The sequence below is a fragment of the Diabrotica virgifera genome, chromosome 10, assembly GCF_917563875.1.
Source record: "Diabrotica virgifera virgifera chromosome 10, PGI_DIABVI_V3a".
NCBI classification, from domain to species: domain Eukaryota; kingdom Metazoa; phylum Arthropoda; class Insecta; order Coleoptera; family Chrysomelidae; genus Diabrotica; species Diabrotica virgifera.
This window is the reverse complement of record NC_065452.1, coordinates 154,857,651-154,878,831: the sequence shown is the minus strand read 5'-3', so window position 1 is coordinate 154,878,831 and position 21,181 is coordinate 154,857,651. Positions and strand designations below refer to the sequence as shown.

At 34.0% G+C, this 21,181-nt stretch overlaps 1 protein-coding gene across 1 annotated transcript in view; it reads right to left on the bottom strand.

Annotated features, from left to right (window-relative positions):
- LOC114325440 (rho GTPase-activating protein 7-like) overlaps positions 1-21,181 on the bottom strand; it is a 68,061-nt gene that overhangs the window by 30,488 nt on the left and 16,392 nt on the right. Inside the window, exons 4-5 of the mRNA XM_050641268.1 lie at positions 17,225-17,533; positions 10,572-10,879 (exon numbers count right to left, since the gene is read on the bottom strand). Of these exons, the coding sequence (XP_050497225.1) occupies positions 10,572-10,879; positions 17,225-17,533 (617 nt within the window). The remainder of the gene's footprint in view (positions 1-10,571; positions 10,880-17,224; positions 17,534-21,181) is intronic.

Below are 21,181 nucleotides of genomic sequence, written 5' to 3'. Positions count from 1 at the left end.
TAAATAGAACACCCTGTATTTTATATCACTATCGAAAAGTACTAATATCGTACTTCAAATTTTATGAAGTACTCCCTATACCTAAAGTTATCAGTTTTCTAGATATTTTTATTTTTCCATCAAAGTATTAATTTGGTAGATATTTTAACGTTTACCAATAATTATTATTGTGAGTTGGCCATGATTGATTTTTGAGAAACTGACAGTTTGACATTATTGTTTATTAATTCAGTAATGAAATAACGACACAGAAAAGAAAACAATTTATTTCAAATAAAATTTATAAAAAATAACCGACGGAAAGTTAAAAAACAAATAACAACACATAGAAAAATAAAAAAGAACAGTAATTTTAACTTATCTTACTTAAGTAAGGTGTTCAAAATGACCTCCCAAAACATCTATGCATACTTGAAAGCGGTCATTGAAAGAGTTGCTTACATTACTCATTTGTAAAGAAATATCTTGAAATGCAATTCGGATTCTATTTTCCATATCATCACTTGTTGTTGGAGGTATTTTATATACTTCGTTCTTAACGTAACCCAAAAAAATGAGTCCATTTTATTGAAACCTGGTGACCTTGGGGGCCATCTTACCGGTCCATTCCTTCCGATCCATCTTTCACCAAACTGATCATTAAGTTCACCACGTACTAATTCGTTGTGGTGCGCAGGACCACCGACATGTAGAAACCACATTTGCTCACGTATATTAAGTGGAACCTCTTCTAATAATATCGGTAACTGATTTACGATAAAATCTAAATAAATCTCACCATTTAAGTTATCTTAAAAAAATGGCCCTACTACATGGTTACCGACGATACCTCCCCACATATTTAGAGACCATCTTGTTTGACTATGTGTTACTATGTGGTATGTATTACTTGTTGAATAGTAGTGAAAGTTATGCCTATCAACAGAACCGTTTCAATGGAATATAGCTTCATCACCAAATAGGACATAATCAAAAAAATGTCTCTGCTCATTAATTTGTTTTCTAAGGCCCATTCACAAAATACTATTCGTTTCTGAAAATGATCATTATTTAATTCTTGGTGCTTTTGAATATGATAAGGGTGCATCTTGTTTTTAGATAGAATGTTTTGAACAGAGTAGTAACTAAGTACTTGTTCATTGGAAATACTCCTTATACTTGTGTGTGGGTTTTCTGTAACTGCCATCAACACACTCATTTCGTTTTCCTCTGTCACACTAGTTTGTGTTCGTTCATGTTTTTCATAATGCACTGAACCAGTGCGGTTAAATCCATTTTTCAATTTTTCAAATGTATCTTGTCTAGGTTGCCGCCTATCTGGAAACCGTTCTTGATAAATTCTAGCTGATAGTAATGAATTTTTATTGCATCTCCAAAAAATCCAGATCATATCTACCATTTCATCAGTAGTAAAATTCATTATTGCTAATTTAAATTGAATTAATTACTGAATTACTAAATAATAATTGTTGCTAATTTACGGTGTACCCCAATACTGAATTAATAAACAATAATGTCAAACTGTCAGTTTCTGACAAATAAATCATGGCAAACTCACAATAATTATTGGTAAACGTTAAAATATCTACCAAATTAATACTTTGACGGAAAAATAAAAATATCTAGAAAACTGATAACTTTAGGTATAGGGAGTACTTCATAAAATATGAAGTACGATAGTAGTACTTTTCGATAGAGATATAAAATACAGGGTGTTCTATTTAAAATTACCAAGAAAATAATGTACTTGCATTTTGACTTACCCTGTATTTGATTTAACGAATATTATGAACACAAATATGTTTTATAATTTTTAACAATTATTAAAAAACTATGGTTGCAATAGATCAATTCCTTTTTAATTATACAGGGAGTTAAACTTGATATGATTTTCAGGTAATATTGGTTGTAACTTTTTAAATACCCGATATAACATAATAAAACTTTACATTGTTGTGATGTGGAAGTGAAGCAGATTTTAAATTTAAAATAAAATACAGGGTGTTCCATTTAAAAAAACATAAGTTTGGTCTGCCACTATCTTATGTAACACCCTGTAAGATTGTAGCTAATTTTAAAATGTGGAGTTTAAAGCTGCCTACAATTTTTGCCAATAACTTTTTTTGTAATTTTTACTATAACATATCTACTGAACTTCCTCACACTAATCAATCACCCTGTATATCATACTAGTGACGTCGTCCATCCAAGGCCCATTCGAAAGGTAATTCAATTCTCTATTCACTAATATAAACATTAACATAATTATTTATAATACAGGGTGCCCAAAAAATTGTTCTGAATTAAATTAATTGAGACAAAAAGAAGAATGTATATAATTTATGTAATTCGAAATACATTTTACTGTTGTCCGAAAATAGGAAAAGATGTTTATTTGATAAATAAATATTGTTTTTGGCTTAAATTTAATATAAAGCTGCCACCCACCTGCCTCTGAGCAGTTTGAACATTAAATTTAAGCAAAAAGCAATGTTTACTTTTTAAATTAACATTTTTTCTGTTTTCTGCCAGCAGTAAAATGTATTTTGCATTAAATAAATTACATAAGCTTCTTTGTGTCTCAATTAATTTAATTAAAAAAAATGTTTTGGGCACCCTCTATTAATAATTATGTTAATGTTTATATTAGTGAATAGAGAATTGAATCACCTATCACATGACCCTTATTCTCATCACGCCCAGATGGATGACGTCACTAGTATGATATATATACCAAAAAATTATAATTTAAAAATAAAAATCGACCTAATTCTGGATTTATCTCCAGAGTCGCCCATTCTCGAGAAAATGAATTTATTTCAACTCAAACCTGCTCACTGTGTGTACCTACGCATTCTTTCTCTTGGTAACAGTTTAAGTACTTTCAGTGACTTGATTAAGACTTACTGAAAGTATTTAGACTGTTATCAAGAGAAAGAATACGCACATATGAACAAATTAAATATGTTTAAAGTGTACAATTTATTCTATGTTAGGCACATCGGACTTATAACTTTTTTAAACTAAGATACCTAAATATGATTTAAGAATTAATATTAAACTCAATCAGTTTCGAGGTTAGGTCGCGTTGAACATTACATTTGTGTATTTCTTTTGGCTAATATTATCGTATCTGCATCTTTTGAATGCGGTCTTTCTTAAATAAATTCGATCTTCTTTTATTGTACATTTCTGCACTTGCAACGTCATGTTTTGTAATAATATACTTTCTTCCATTATTTTCCACTATAAGCAAAAACTACTTCACTTAACTTATTGTAATAAAAAAGATATTTTTAATATTTTTCATCGTTTGTAACAAATTATTTTCCTCCTCTTCCTTATACCCTTACGACGCGATTGCGTTGGTTTATCCTCTGGTATGAGATGAAGTTTATACATGCACACTTTATAAATATTTTAATACAAAATCAAACCAATGTTTACGTTAAACTGATAGTATTCATGTCCCAAAAATAATTTCGAAAAAAGTAAAAGAACGCTTAAATTTATTATGACTATTATGAATATTAATTGAAAAACACTAACATAGGCGTAACCATTGGGGTTTGGGGGTTATAACCCCCCCCTATTTGGATGTAGGCCTACTTTGAGCTTTATACGCTTAACATCATTACTATTCCATACCCCCCAGAGACCATCAAGTAGTTGTAACCCCCCCCTTAAGATTATCCTGGTTACACCTCTGTATATATTAACACGTTGACGGGCAGAACGTCTATAAGACGTCTAATTTCCTTTGATGTAATGTGACACAACGTCTATAGACGTTGCTGTTTTCCCTATTCTACTTTGCAAATTACATACAATGTCACAACACTTGCTATACATTTGACGCACTGTCCGTCAACGTGTTAAGGACAACTAGGCTAGGTATTCAATAAGTTCTGCGGTTCGATAAGAAAAACATAATTTTATTGTTTAAAATACACTTATTAGTCAGTAGGTATAGTCTCCCTGAACTTCATTGCACTTATTCCAACAAGATTCCAATTTAAAAATTCTATCCCTGAAGTGAGATGCGGTCAGAGATGCGATCAAAAGGCGGTCAGAGATACCCGAATAGACAACAGAGGAAATCATCATCAACCCGTACTCGTTCACTGCTGGACATAGGTCTCCCTCAGCTCTCCATCTGTCTTTGTTTTGAGCGGCTTGCATCCAGTTGCCGACAATACGCTTCAGATCGTCAGCCCATCTGGTTGGTGGTGGTGGTCGTCCTCTGCTCCGTAGTGTTTCTTCTCGTGGCTTCCACTCGACAATACGTTTTGTCCATCGATTGTCTGACAATCTGTCAACGTGTCCTGCACAATTCCACTTGAGCGACACGATTCTTTCGACGGCGTCCGTTGTTTTTGTTCTACGACGTATTTCTTCGTTTGGGATTCAGTCCCTCAGGGAGACACCCAACATCTGGTGCTCCATAGCCCTCTGAGTTATGTGAATCTTGTTCACTACCTTTTTTGTGAGTGTTAATGTTTCCGCGTATCTGCGCATCTCAAATGACTGAGATTTTCTTCATTTATATCGTATCAATATAAATGGAGAAAACAGAGGAAATATTTTAATTAAATCATCACAAATTTTGGCATATGCAGATGACGTGGACCTAGTTGCCCGCACAACACGCAAGCTAGAAGAAACTTATACCACCTTCTCAAATGCCTCAAAAAATATGGGCGTGCAAGTAAACGAGGAGAAAACTAAGATGATGGCATCAACACCCAACAATAGAGCCAGAAACATCGGTCACCAATTCACGGTTGATAACTCTACCTTTGAAGTGGTGGACAAATTCACATACCTAAGCTCCCTGATCACCAAGGAGAACATCATGACGGAAGAAATCAAGCGAACCCGTGGATAATCCTAGCAAACAAATGCTATTTTGGACTGAGTAGACATATGAGAAGCAGAACTTAAGCCAAAAAACAATAAGTTTGTTCTAGCATCAGTTTCAAACGGTTTGAAACCATCAGCGAATAGTGGACCAGCGCGAGTAGAGGGGATAGCACTGGTGACTGTATTATGTTCTCTCACTGACCAACTGTTTGCTGACTAGTTTGACTGTTTGCTAGAACAAACCTAATAATAACCATGTACAAAACCCTTATACAACCAGTGTTGACATATGGATCGGAGGCAAGGACCATCTCCAAGGCAGATGAAAACCTTCTGCTTATATTTGAACGAAGGAAACTGAGAGGAATATTCGGTGGCATCTGTGAAAATGGTGTTTGGAGGAGGAGGTATACAACTATGAAGTATACCACAGATACAAACAAAAATTTGGTGGTAGAGACGTAGTATCTCTTATAAGAATAGGAAGACTAAGATAGGCAGGACATCTAGCATGATCGCAGCACAACAACCCTCCTAGAAGAATCCTTATGTCACAACCTGTGGGGGGGTAGAAATAGGGGTTGGCCAAAACTCAGATGTAAGGATGGTGTAGATGAGGATGGGAGAAAAATAGGCGCAGCAAACTGGTAACGGTTGGCAATGGATAGGATTGACTGGCGTAATAGACTTGGGAAGGTCGAGGTTTTTTCAAAGGGCTGTAGCACCATTGATTGATGATGATGATGATCCCTGAAGTTAGAATCTGGAAGGATTGCAAAATTCGCTTCCACAGCTGTTATGTCCTCATCATTTGATGAAAAACGCTTTCCACTTATGAATTTTATTAGACATTGAAACAGATGGAAGTCGCTAAGCGCCAAATCTGACGAATTTACTGTATTCGACAGCAACAGAGTCAGCAGAATTGGTTGAAAATTTGTCAGACATCGAAGATAGAGTAAACTTTAGCGTTGAAAAAGAAAAATGTCATTTTTGAAAGATTTAAGTTTAACAGTATTAGCCAACGAGAAGGGCAACCCTTTGACTCATTTGTTACAGAACTACGGAAAGCCATTAAAACAACAGAATATGAACAACAAGACCAGATGATCAGAGATAGAATAGTAATGGGCATACACAACAAAGCAACACAAGAAAAACTGCTTAGAGAGTCGGAGTTAACGCTAATGGAAGCAGTTGACATATGTCGAGCGATAGAAATAAGTAAAGACCAGTCTAAAATGTTACAAAATGAGTCATTAATAAATGCAGTTCAACGAAGAGAGCCAAGATGTTGTCACCAACGGGGTTCATTTAACCAATGACACGCGTTTGTGCACGGCCTAGGCTCCACCCTCACGTTTCTTTGTTGTCGGTAGTGATTCAAAACTATAAAAGGTGGCGAATCTCTACCGACGCTCTCTGCTCTCTAGTTTCTTCGACTCTTACGAGCACTACACGTGCGTCGTGCGGGCTTCGGCCTACGCCGTGACGGCCATGTGGCCTTCTTTGCAGGCATATATGCCTCTAACTAGAATACTGTGCTGCAGTTCTTTGTTTTTCAAACCTAAAACTGTGTAATTACTACCTACCCTTCTTAAAATACAAATGTAAGAATACGAGGTGAAACCTCAATACTGAGAAACGCCGTGAATTGGCAAACTAGTTGCAGAATATAACGTACGGTTATAAAATGGAATAAAGATGTTATAATCAGCTTTGCAGACAACACACTTCACACCCCTATCTACTCTTAGATAGGTAAAGCATCTTCATATGGAGTATGGTCGAAGGGGCTTATTTCCAGACCATGAAAGCCGGTGATGATGATAATGTGTTCGTGTGTGTACCAGATGTGGATACAATAATTTGAGAGATGATCGATGCCCAGCTTGGGATAAAACATGTGCTAAGTGTCAAGACCATAACCATTTTGCAAAAGTTTGCAGAGAAGACCATAAACCTAGTGGGAGCAGTGTGACAAGGAAACCAGAAAGCCCAAGAATCCTGAGAATGAGGTTAAAATTATTAGATTATGATTTAGTTGTGTCATACAAACCAGGAAAAACCATGTACATATCTGACACACTGTCAAGGGCATTTCTAAAAACAATAAAAAATCTGTTGATACAGAGATAGAGTTTGCGGTTCATTCAATTGTCAATGATTTACCGTTATCTGAGGAACGAAAAAATCAGTTTCGACAAGAGACAATAGCAGACCCCCAACTACAAGTTGTTTTTGACTTTATCATCAGTGGCTGGCCGGAGCAAAAATATAAAATTCCAGAGAATGTCAGACACTTCGCCAAAATAAAAAAAAAATATATTTATAACTAATGATCTTCTTTTTCTAGACAATAAATTAGTTGTCCCTTTTTCATTACGAAAGGAAGTTCTAGGATTACTTCATGAGGGACATTTAGGCATAGAAAAAACAAAAGCGTTATAGAAGTTAAGAAAACAAAAGAAGTTATACTTCTATTATACGATTTCAACGAAATAAATATACTTTAAACAGTTTATTTTTATTTTATTTAAATATTAAACCCAAAAATAAAAAAAAAAGAATAGAAATGGTCCGGATTTAACCCGATGATCTCTCGATCTGTAGCCGTATACTCTACCAATAACGCCACGACCTTTCTGTTTATATAGTTTCTCGGACATAATGACAATTCACGGTAACAAACAGACGGATTGAAGTATAATTATAGAAATTAAGTTTTATATGCCATTAGAGTGAAAACTTAGTCTTTTGTTGCAGTTGTCGCTAGGGCATCTATTCCATTTCGTTTGTTGCAATCCGTGACTGCATGCCGGGGTTTGTTTTGGTTGGATCAGAGAGAGCAGCATATGTGCCTCCTGATGAGAGACTAATAAGTTTCGAAACCGGTAGAGGTGCTTGCTGCACTCTCTGATTGGACTAGAATATGGTGCGGCTGTATTTTCGTTTTGCAACGAAATTGAAAATGGTTATTCATTTTTGATTTACATGTTTACTCTGATTAGAGTACGAAGGGAACCATTCTCGTTGGAACTTTACCGGGCTGACCAGATGGGCGTGAATTATAAATTGTAAAATTCCCTCATGTTCCTTAGTCTCAGCATCCGTATGGCTTGCAAATTGTAGAAGCCTCGGAGGTGTAATCAGAGAAGGTTTCCATTGTTTTCAGTCTGGTGGGATGTAGAATAACATTATGTTGTTTTATATGCCATTAGAGTTAGTCTTTAGTCTGAAATATAATAAATTATATAAAAATGTTATAATAGTGCTTTTATTTTACTCCCGGGGAAGGCAAATCCAAAGACACCAAAGTTATAATAAATATATTTACTAAAAACACTAATATATTTTTTCACACCTTTTTTTTGCACTGATATATACATAACTTGAAATATTTAGCAACTAACCTCATACAGTCTACTGTGTGCGCATGCGCGCAGAATAATAAAATTCACTCGCAATCGGGCCTACAGAAGTATAACTTCAAAAAATTATAGTGAAATTTATGCACCCCATAAAAATTTTATGTAGGTTTTGTTCCTTTAAACCCCCCTAAACGTTTGTGTATGTTCCTATTAAATTATTATTGTAGTACTATTAGTTAAACAAACTGTTTTTAAATCTTTTTTGCTTCTTAGTACTTTCTCGAAAAGCCAGTTTTTATCGAGATATTTTGAATATTTGTCAAATCCACCACGTATTTGTATAAGGTTAAGTACGATTATAGAGACCTGGTAATAATATGAAAATTTATTTATAATTTACATTTTTACGTATATTTTGAACCATATTAAACAAGAAGCCACATATCGATAAAAGGTGCTTTATCGAAAAAATACTAAGAGGCAAAAAAGTGCTAAAACACTGTGTTTAACTAATGATACCGCAATAATAGTTTAATTGGAACGTACACCAACATTTGGGGGGTTTAAAGAAACGAAACCCCCATAAAAATTTTATGTAAACATTAAAAAAAGAAGCCGCATTTCGATAAAAACTGGCTTATCGAAAAAATACTAAACATAATAAATCGAGGCAAAAAAGTTATAAAAATATTGTTTTTTACTAATGGTACCACAGTAATAATTTAATTGGAACGTACACAAAAGTTTGAGTGGTTTATGGAAACAAAACCCCATAACATTTTTATGGGGTGTACAAATTTCACTGTTGTTTTTTAAGATGTTCCTGCCATAAGATTGTCACATTTCCATTTTCAATAAAAAATCTCTAAGAGCTCGATATATAAAAAAATCGATTTTTATTTTGTAACGTGAAAGGGCTGTAACTTTTTTTGTGTGCACTACTGTATATACGTAAGTGAGGTTCAATCAACCAATTTTTGACCTAAAAATCTGATATAATTTATGACTAATATTTTCGGGTATATACAGTGTGTCTGCGTAACTTGGAATCATATGGGAAACTTTTTTAATATCAATTTTACGAAAAAAAGTTATTCTTTATAAAGTGTTCTGCATAAAACCTAAGACGCAATCATCAGATATCAAATTTTATCAACAGTATACGAGGTACATATGTCAAAAAATATGAATTTCGCTCAAGAGTAAAGTGCCTTTATATTTCACAATATTGAAAATTGTCATTGAGAAAAGTTGTTTGTAATTAAAAATTATGTTATAATCTGCACTTATACTCGTCTAATTGAAAAATTTTTTTTTGAAAATTTTTCCCAAATCACGGCCACCCAACATTATTTTTATTTCTGATAGATCCGTTATTATTAATTTTACAAAAAAGTTATTCTTTATAAAACGTTCTGCATAGTCTGACAACTAAGCAGAACGAATGGGAATGAGATAAAATTATAAGATATTAATTTTTGTCAATTTTATACGAGGTATGTCAAAAAATATGTATTTCGCTGAAGAGTCAAGTACCTTTATTTTACACAATAATGAAATTTTTTATTATAAAAAGTTGTTAACAATTAAAAACTATGTTTTAATATGCAATTGAATCCTTCCAGTTGAAATATTGTGAACTATAAAGGTAGTTTACTCTTGAGCGAAATTCATATTTTTTGACATACCTCGTATAAAATTGAAAAAAATTGATATCTTATGATTGCATCTTAGTTTTTTGACTATTCGGACATTTCTATAAGGAACACCTTTTTTTCGCAAAACGGAGTTATCTTAAATAAAAATGATGTTGGGTATCCGTAATTGAGGAAAATTTTCAAAAATTTTTTTCTATTAGAAGAGTGTAAATGCATATTATAACATAATTTTTAATAACACACAACTTTTCTTAATAACAATGTTTGATATTGTGAAATATAATAAAGGTACTTTACTCTTGAGCGAAATTCATATTTTTTACATACCTCGTATACTATTGATAAAATTTGATATCTGATGATAGCATCTTAGGGTTTAGACTATGCAGACCACTTTATGAAGAATAACTTTTTTTCGTAAAATTGATATTAAAAAAGTTTCCCATATGGTTCCAAGTTACGCACACACACTGTATAAATAGCTTATATGAATGAACTTTTTTGAAATAAAATATTTGTTTTAACTGTCTCAGATTTACTATTATTTATATTGAGGATCACTATGTGTCTTTTGAATTTAATTTATGCGTTTTTCTGCTTGCGGCATAAAGTTGCGCCGCGCGCCCTTTCTTGTGATTTTTAAAAGCGCGCCCGCCCAAGCGTTAAAAATATGCATTACCTTAAATAATTTATGGAAATATTGAAGACAGAACAACAAACATTCCTGTGCTGCTTTATTTTCTGCCAATTCTTTTGAATCAGACGAACCTCTTGCTTCTTCTTGGGATTTTTGGACAATGGACGAAAAATCGAACAGTGAAGGCGCCCAGCAGAGTGTCAAATTGAGCTCAGTCATTTGGTTTTGCTCTGATTTGCTCGCTATATTCAATAGAAAGTATAACAAAGCCTGGAATACTTGAGAGTGTTCTTCGGGAAGAAGAAGAAGTGCACAGATGACCGATTCCATGCGCAAGTGTTTTGGGATATCTAAAACATATTGGAATGTTAAAACTGGTTAGTTACACTCCGACAGTATATGAATAGATATAAGCTGCGCGCAAACCTGAGAATGAGAATGGACGCAGAATTCATTTGCGTTTAAATTACAGAGTTGCCACGGTTCCTACAAATATTCACTGATTTATTGTTTTATTTGATTTTATTGGTAACATAATCAACCACTTTGGGTTATTAGCTGTACTATAGTTGATACAAGGTTACTTAAATCTAATAGTATTTTTTGATTAACTACAATTTTTACAATTTATAAGTAGGGTTTACAAAATATTAACAGTAGTTTAAGTTTGATTAAAACATTAATGTCTTTCAAGAAATTAATAATTTGTAAAATTACAATGTTGTCCTAAAACTGTTTTTTTTTCTTTTCTTTTCCGAATGCGATGTTTTAAAGTGTCATATAAATGCTATAATCGGATCTGATCTGGGCTACATGTTGGCCAATATAATTTTTAAATTGAATCTCATCAATGTAAGTATTCACTATTCTAGCGACATTAAGATGTGCATTAGCGCCAATATGTCATATCCAATGTGGCTTGCAAATGGCAAAACATAATCTTCTAAAATGTTTTCAATGTACTTACATGTCAGTTGGTATTCGCCTAATCACCTCCACGTGTTCGGTATGTCATGTCCATTCAAAGCAATACCGCTGCGTAGTACTATACCGCCACCACCAAAACTAACGCTCTGTATGAGGTTACAACTGACATACTGTTCGCTCTAACTCTTTTGTAGGCGAAGTTTTGTCAATCTTGCTTCCATATGCGCTTTGTTCCAACACGACCGAGAACTGTCACGAAACGGTAACGCTCCTGCGCAATAAACAAAATCTGTTCCAACAAAAATATGATCGTCATCGGATCGTCCTTCCCACTGTTCCAACAAGAATTGTGATCTTTTAGTGACGGTTTCGTGATGATCATTTCAGTAATCGGGAAATAGGGTTTTTCATTGATTGTCATTTGTTTCGAGCTTTTGTCATGTGTCACATAATATAGTCGGTTCGCTAAACTCAGACGCAACTGGCTAGATATTTTAGTCGATAATTTTTTTGTTTTTTGCCAATTTTGCAAAAATTGGCAAAATTACTAACTATTTAGTGATTATTAACTATTTAGTAATTATTTTTTGCCAATTTTACTAAAATTGGCAAAATTACCGACTAAAATATAAGTTGCGTCTGAGTTTAGCGAACAGACTATATTAATAGATCTACGGCACACGTCTTTAGCTTTTATTATTGGATATACCAACAACAATATACATATTGATAGATAAATCAGTTATCAGTCAGGTAACCGTTCCAACATCGGTTTCCAAATTACCGTCATGGGACGATAATTGGGCGATACAATTACGTACATGCGCACAACAAACGGTACAAGTAGTTTCGTGACGGTTTCGTGACGGTTAATGCAAAAAAACGCAGGTCTTCATGTCGGTAGAATAGTGAATACTTACCTCGATAATATGATTCAATTTAAAAATTATATTGGCCACCACTTTTTATTCATTTTGAAATGTTTACATGAATCAATGTTTATAACGAGTTACATGTATTTACTTAAAATTTGTAAATTTTAAATGGTTAGGTGTTTAACAATGTTAGGTTATTATAAATTCTTTATAGTAAAAAAACAAATCAAATCATGGGTGACGTCTGTGTGTGTCTCAGAATATATTATCACTATCAGATTCTTCACTTGAATTAATAATAGGCCAGGGTAATAAGACAAAAATATACCCTGTTCGTGACACTTCAACAGTCAGGGTACTGAAGCGTTTTTTCGACCTATAAGAACCTGTTCTTATACCTACCTATAAGAACAAATTGTAACTATTTCCTGCGTAGGATCTGGCGGCCCCTTTTATTTATAAACAATTTAGTGTCAAAAAAAGGCCTTTTTCCTTTTTTTTCAAATTAATGGAAAACAGTAAGACTTATGGTTTTCTTAGTACAAACATCTTCGAGAGAATAGAAAATTTTTTAAAATGGCGTATTACAGAGTTTGATATTCATTTATTGTTAATATAATTGCAAAAAAATTAATTTCGCAATAACTATTGTAAAAATAAGTGTACAGCTTTGAAATTTTTGTCAAATGAGGGTTCTTTGGTGCTTAATACGTGATAATAATTTCAAAGCGATTTATTCAATTGTTTAAATTTTATTCAAATTGTTTATCCCAGAGAGCTTTTTTTTGCAATACCATAAGTCAGAAAAAAATGATTTTAGAACCATTCTACAGGTGCCAAATGAAAGAGCATGAGCTAAACTTTCAAATTGGTTTAACAAAAAAAATTAAAAAATGCATTTATTAGTAATAAATATTTATGCTAAAGTATGGTAAATTGTTCCTTATAAACTTTTTGAATAACTTATTTCAAAAAAATATATTTTTTACTGTGTTTTAGGTGCACAACTACCAAGTAATGTTATGTATAAGATAAAATTGAAGAAACATTGTAATAAATATATACAGAGTGGGCCAAATAAAAGGAGCCACCCCGATATTTGGCAGTATTTATTAGATCTTAAGAAAATAAAAAAACAGGTCAATTTTTGATCTAAGGATGACACATTTTTACGGTACAAACATCTGTCATTTGTCAACTCCCTCCCTTCCACTTCCCCCACCCCTTATCTTTAAATAGGGAATAGGGGTCGTGTGCTAGCTCATTTGAAAGGTTATTCAATTCTCTATTCAGTAATATCAACATTGACATAAAAATTTATAGAGGGTGTCCAGGAAAAATTATTTTAAATTAAATTAATTGACACAAAAAGCAGAATGTATGTAATTTATTTAACTCAGAATACATTCTACTGCTGATAAAAAACAGAAAAAAATGTTTATTTGATAAATAAACACTGTTTGTTGCTTAAATGCAATATTCAACCTACCAAGAGGCAGATGGGTGGAAGCTTGAACATTAAAATTAAGCAAAAAGCAGTGTCTATTTATCAAAAAACATTTTTTTCTGTTTTCTGTCAGCAGTAGAATGTGTTCTGAGTTAAATAAATTACATAAATTCTTCTTTTTGTGTCAATTAATTAAATTAAAAATCATTTTTCTTGGACACCCTGTATACATTTTTAAGTCGATGTTGATACTACTGAATAGAGAATTGAATAGCCTTTCAAATGAGCTAGCACACGACCCCTATTCCCTATTTAAAAATAAGGGGTGGGGGAAGTGGAAGGAAGAGAGTTGAAAAATGACAGATATTTGTATCGTAAAAATGTGTCCCCCTTAGATCAACAATTGACCTGTTTTTTTATTTTCTTAAAATCTAATAAATACTGCCAAATATCGGGGTGGCTCCTTTTATTTGGCCCACTCTGTATATAATTTATTATACAAAAAAAAAATAAAAAGTTTATAAGGAAAAAAAACTATACTTTTGCATAATTATTTATTACTAATAAATGAGTTTTTTATTCACTTTTTTTAAACAATTTGAAAATTTAGCTCATGCTCTTTCATTTTATACCTGTAGAATGGTACTAATATTATTTTTTTCTGACTTATGTTATTGCAAAAAAGCTCTCTGGGATAAACAATTTGAATAAAATTTAAACAATTGAATGAATCGCTTTGAAATTTTTGTCACATATTAAAGCATCAAAGAACCCTTATTTGACAACAATTTCAAAGCTGTACACTTATTTTTACAATAGTTATTGCGAAATTAATTTTTTTGAAATTTTGACCTTTTTCGTAATTATATTAACAATAAATGAGTATATTAAACTTTGTAATACACCACTTTAAAGCTTTTTTCATTTTCTCAAAGATGTTTGTACCAAAGAAAACCATTAATTTGAAAAAAAGGAAAAAAGGCCGTTTTTTGACACTAAATTGTTTATAAATAAAAATGGCCGCCAGATTATTACCTGTCGAAAAAACGCTTCAGTACCCTAGTGGTTGAAGTGTCATGGAAAAGAACCTTATTACCCTAGATTATAATACATGATTCTATGGCAGCATCAAAATAATGGTCCGTTTGAAATGAAATCATCATCAATAATTTTAACTTTGTCTACAATTTTTTCCACTCTTCTACGTACGGAAACAAAATATTTCAAAGAACTCATCCTTCAATTTTTGAATTGAATTAAAAGTGAAATCTACATTTCGTGTTCCAACAATATTTTTGAGTGCTACCCAGACAAGCTCTATTGGGTTTAAATATGGATAATATGGTAAGATCCTTAATACGTCATGTCCGTTATTTTTTATAATAGAATCAACAGAAAATTGAACATACATATTCCGGTTTATGTAATTTTATAAAGGCATACAGATCTGGTTTGGCATGTTGACAGGAAAAGGAATATTTCTATGAAAAAGACAGTTTATGTTTCCCTTTCGATTCAGAGGTGATGCATAATCTCTAGACAGCTGTTTCTGTCTTCCAGAACAGACTTCCTCAGTAGAGCTGCGTGTAGGTACACCTCTGAAGTAAAACAAAACCAACTGTCTGTTTTAAGTGGAATTTTAAGAATAGTTTAAAATACTCTTTTGGGACGCTGCCGCGACATCTCTTATAGAAAAGCGAAAAGTCTCAGATAAAAAATTCACTACTAAATAAAAATTAAAATAGCAAATATTAAATCTGAAAACTTTTCTTGTTGGAACTTCTTTCTGGTACAGCCTTAATCTCTGCATTTTACAATTTATAAGAACAAGAGACGACGAATATAGAAAACGAAAAGGACTCACTATATGCAGTCACATTCCGCCTTCATTCGTCTAGGAAAAGGTCAGAAAGAAAGTTCTTAGTACTCAAAATCTGAGTAAATATAGAAATGAGAAAGACTCTTGGGCGCCAATCAGTTAGTTTTCTGGTTCATCTTGAGTCTTGAATCAAAGAACAAAACACACCGGAACAAATCGATTTTTAAATACAGCACCAGACTTAATCGGTGTTTTTTGGGGTCGCTGAACATGAATAGGCAATCAGAAACGGTGCCCAAAAGGAACGTTATCTGGAGTCTCGAGGGTTTTCGGCATTAAATTGATGCAACCAGTTTACCCGGGGGTTTTTGGGGTCACTGAATACAAATACACACTACTCTAATAGAAAAAAAAAACGTTCTGTTATTTAAACTTGATAACATAACAAAAATACTTCAAACAGGTATACGACTCAGTCAAAATAAACGAACTATACTATATATTGGCTGAATTGGCAATACCACACAAGCTAATAAGACTCATTAAAGCCACAATGGATGAAACTCAAACTCAGGCATGTGTACGAATACAAAACCACCGGACAGACTTTTTCAAAATTTTGCAGGGACTGAAGCAGGGAGATGGGCTGGCCCCAACATTGCTTAATCTGGCACTGGAGTATACGGTTAGGAAAATGCAAAATAAACGAGGAAACCTACTGGCCGCTTGAACGGTTCAACTGGCCGATTTTGCCGATGATATTAATATTATGAATAGAACATCAACAGGAGCACAGGAAACATACGCACAGTTAATAAAGCAAACAAAAAGGCTAGGTCTGGAAATTAACACAGAAAAAACAAAAATAATGATACAAACGAGAAGAAATATAGTCTCACAAATCATTTTAGATGAAGATGACATTGAAACTGTTTGAAATACATGGGATTAGAAATATATGCCGACGGGTCAGACGATGGAGAAATACGTAAAAGAATAACGCAGGCAAACGGAGCTTATTTTGCCCTCTCCCATAAATATATTTCGGTCTAAAAGTGTCCATCGAAATATAAAGATGAGAATCTATAAAATCTTAATTCGACCAATACCATGCTATGGCAGTGATACATGGGTACTGAAAGAAACATCCAAAAACAAATTCGGCACATTCGAAAGGAAAGTACCGAGGAAAATACTAGGACCTGTGAGGGTAAACGGAATCTTCAGAAGTCGATACAACAACGAGCTTTATCAACTTTATAAAGAAATGAACACCCTGTCAGCCTTCATTAGAATACAAAGATTGCAATGGATCGGAAAGGTGATAAGAATGGGAGAGGATAGACTACCAAAAAGAGCACTGAATGGTAGAATGCAGGGAAAGAGACCAGTTGGAAAGCCAAGAAAGCGCTGCGAAGACACAGTAAACAGCGACGCCGTTTTAGAAGTCCCTGTATGGAGAAGAGCAGCCACAGACAAACAAGGGTGGAGGCAAAAAATAAAGGAGAGGCAACTGTAATAAAGAGGCAACTGTAGAAGAAGAAGAAGAAGAAGAAAAACATAACACAGATTAAACTTGTATATAGCTTTTAGGGGTAGTATATTGTAATATAACATTTTTACTTACACTGAAATATTAAAATGAATGTCTCGGATAATTTACTCGTTAGCAGTTTTCCAGGTATCTCTTTGAAGTACAGCTTGAACATGCTGGTAACATCGTTATAATGTTGATCACGATACTTAATTCTTTGATTTGCTTCTATTTTGTCCTTTAACTCTTGGATTCGGGAGTTTACACCCGATGTTCTAAATATCCCTACCTCGTCCGAGGCCTTTTCTTCAAGCCATAGCATGGCTTCTTCTATTTGAACAGGTAAAAATTTTCCAGTTCTTCGAAAGATTATTGCCAATGGTGCTCCAAAAATGTTTTTATCTAAAAAAAGTGATTTTTAAAATTTTTTATTAAAAGAAGAAAACTTATGTAACGTATGTATCATGCGGGAGACATACAGGGTGCGGCATTAGTGCGAGGAATACCTGATGATTGGAAAAATGTATAGCTGTAAAAATACCCAAGAATCTAACGAATTGCAACAATTGGCGAGCAATGACACTACCATTTACAGTGAGTGAGGTCATGACAAGGATGATACTAGAAAGTATGAAAGAAACTATAGACCTGTTGTTAAGACCAAACCAAGCGGGCTTCAAAAGTGATAAAGCATGCACAGATCATATTAATACATTAAGAAACGTTGTAGAACAAACAGTAGAATGGCAGAGCAAAATCTATATAAATCGCATTGACTTTAGACAAGCCTTTGACCGGATTAGCAGAGAAAAAATGTGGGAAATATTAAAAAGATTTGGGATTCCATTAAAACACATAAGAATCATCAAAATGTTCTATGAAAATTATAGCGCACAAATAATGCACAATGGGAAACTTACAGACCCAATCAACATAGAAAGTGGAATCAGACAAGGGTGTATTTTATATCCAACCATATTTTTGATCTTAATTGACTGGGTCATGAAGAAAGCACGAAAAATCAAACAGAAATTAGATGAAATGCTTTCGGTCAGCTTGAAGATCTAGACTTTGCGGAGGATATTGGTGTCCGAAAAAAGACAACATATGCAGAAAAAAAAACAGAAAAGGTGACAAAAGGAGCAAGAAAGATAGGATTAGAGATTAACATTTAAGAAGCACATAATAATTACATACTCAGACGTACTAGAGAGAGAAAAACAGAATTTGAGAACAAAAGACGAAGAGCAGATAAACTGTGCAGGCATAAAAAGAGAAAGTACGAAAACCAACGGATACTGAACATAGAAAGGGAGTTTAAGGAAAACGAAACACGTAGTGCATACCAACTTATTAAACATTTAAGACAGGGATACAAACCGAAGACTAGCCTCTACAAAAATAAGAAGGGTGAAATCATTAGCGATATGGATGAAATTAAGATAACCTGGATGACATATTTTAAGGAAGTATTAAACAAAGGGGCACAACCACCATTACAACAACAGAGGCAGCAGCAGGCACGGCAGGAGATACAACAACAAGAGCTGGGGGAAGATGGAGAAGAAAATGAATTAACTAGACCCCCAACGCTAGAGGAGGTCCAAACGGCAATCCACATACAAAAAAGCCATAAATCACCGGGAATAGATAAAATACCGGCAGAACTACTCAAGCAAGGAGGAAGGAATTTGACACAACAGATGTACCAGCTAATACGAGAGATATGGATAGAAGAAGAAATCCCCCAACAATGGAAGAAAAGTATAATCTGCCCTATTCATAAAAAAAGAGACAAACTGTTGTGTCAGAATTATAGAGGCATCTCTTTACTTTGTTCGGGATACAAAATATTCACAAACATCCTTAATCGAAGACTTCAACCTCTCACGGAAAAAATCATCGGGGAATATCAAGCAGGGTTTAGGCAAAATAGATCTGCCATTGACCAACTATTTACAGTTAAACAAATACTAGCCAAAGCATGGGAATATGACATGGACGTTTACAATCTCTTTGTAGATTTTAAACAAGCCTATGATTCAATAGATAGAACAATTCTACCTAATATATTGGAAGAATTTGGCATACCATCAAAATTAATACGACTAGTGCAAATGACAATGACAGAAACAGAAGCACAGGTATGTATTCAAGGACAGATCACTGACGCGTTTACGATAACGCAAGGACTGAAACAAGGCGACGGACTGGCTCCAACGCTTTTTAATCTTGTTCTTGAATATGTAATTAGACGGTTGACGGTGAGCGGGAATAACATACTTACAAACAAATCTACCCAATTAGCAGCATACGCAGATGATATAAACATAATGAGCAGAACAATGAATGCAGCGGAAGAAACCTACGTTGAGTTGAAACAGAGTGCAGAAGCAGTAGGGCTAGCAATAAACACAAATAAAACAAAACTACTCATACAAACCAGATCAAATAGACCGGCGCAACAACACTTTATTGACGATATAGAACATGTGAATAGATTCACGTACCTAGGAATGGATCTGGTTGCAAGCAGTGCAGAAGAACCGGAAATAAATAGAAGGCTTGTGCTGCAAATAAAGCCTATTTCGCGATGGGCCACATATTCAAATCGCGAGACGTACACCGGAAAACAAAACTCCGGGTATATAAAACAATAATCAGGCCCATAGTAAGTTATGGCTGCGAAACATGGGTGGTGACACAGAAATCTGCCAATGCATTAGATGTATTTGAAAGAAAAGTATTACGTAGGATACTGGGCCCAATAAGTGAAAATAACAACTGGCGAATTAGGTATAATAGAGAAATATACGAGCAATATAGCGAACCACCTCTAGCACAATACACTAAACTGCAGAGATTACGGTGGGCAGGGCACGTGGTCCGCATGCATGAGAATAGAATCCCCAGAAAATTGCTGAATGCAAGAATGCAGGGAAGAAGACCTGTTGGAAGACCTAAAAAGAGATGGGAAACGAAGTCGATGAGGATGCCACGAACTTCCTGGGAACGCGTTCATGGAAAAGAACAGCGGTAAATCGAAATGATTGGAGAAGCTTGTTGAAGGAGGCCAAGGCTCGATTTGGGCTGTAGTGCCATTGGATGGATGGAGAGATTAACATTTAACAAAAACCAAACTTATGGAGATATATACTTAGAGAGAAATGGGGATATTCATTGAAGGAGAAGTAGTAGAAAATGTATAGAAGTTACTATCTGGGAAGCATAAGTGACGCTAGCGGTGTAATAGAAGAAGAAATTAATGGAAGGAAAACTCAAGCCCAGAATGCGTTCTATATGCTGAAGAAAACATTGGAGTCCAATAAATTAACAACCAAAACCAAAATTAGGATATTTAATACAATTTTTACAATACAGCATTTTGCTATATGCAGGAGAAACTTGGAAATTAAAGAAAAAGATTATACAAAAGGTTCAAACATTTGTAAATAGATGCCTTAGACGAATATTACAAATAAGTATATTGGCCAAATCGGATAAGTAACAAGGAACTTTGGAGAAAAACTAATCAAGAGCCGGTAGCCAAAACGATAAATAGACGCACATGGAAGCTTATTGGACACACATTAAAGAAGAATGAAGATGATATAACCAAACAAGCCCTGGGTTACCAACCAACTGGAAAAAGAAAACAAGGCAGACCAATGACATACTGGAAAAGGAATATTACCAGAGAGCTAGAAGACAACGGGTTAACATGGAAAGAGGTGAAAGCCCTTGCCAGAAACAGAGATGAATGGAGTGGGACTGTACAGGTCCTATGTTCCAAATGGAATCAAGAGGAGTAAAGTAAGTAAAGTAATAGATATGAGCATAATTTAAAAATATTTTCAAATATACAGGGCCACTCACATTGGCAGGAACAAAAAATCTTATTTTTTTTAATGGACTAAGTACATATTTTTACATTTTTGGATTCTCCTCGATGTTTTCGTTCTTGAAATACAAGATTTTGCAATGTTATATCGAAACAACATTCACACTCACACCCTGTAGAATTGTAGTGATCAGACAATAAAATAATGT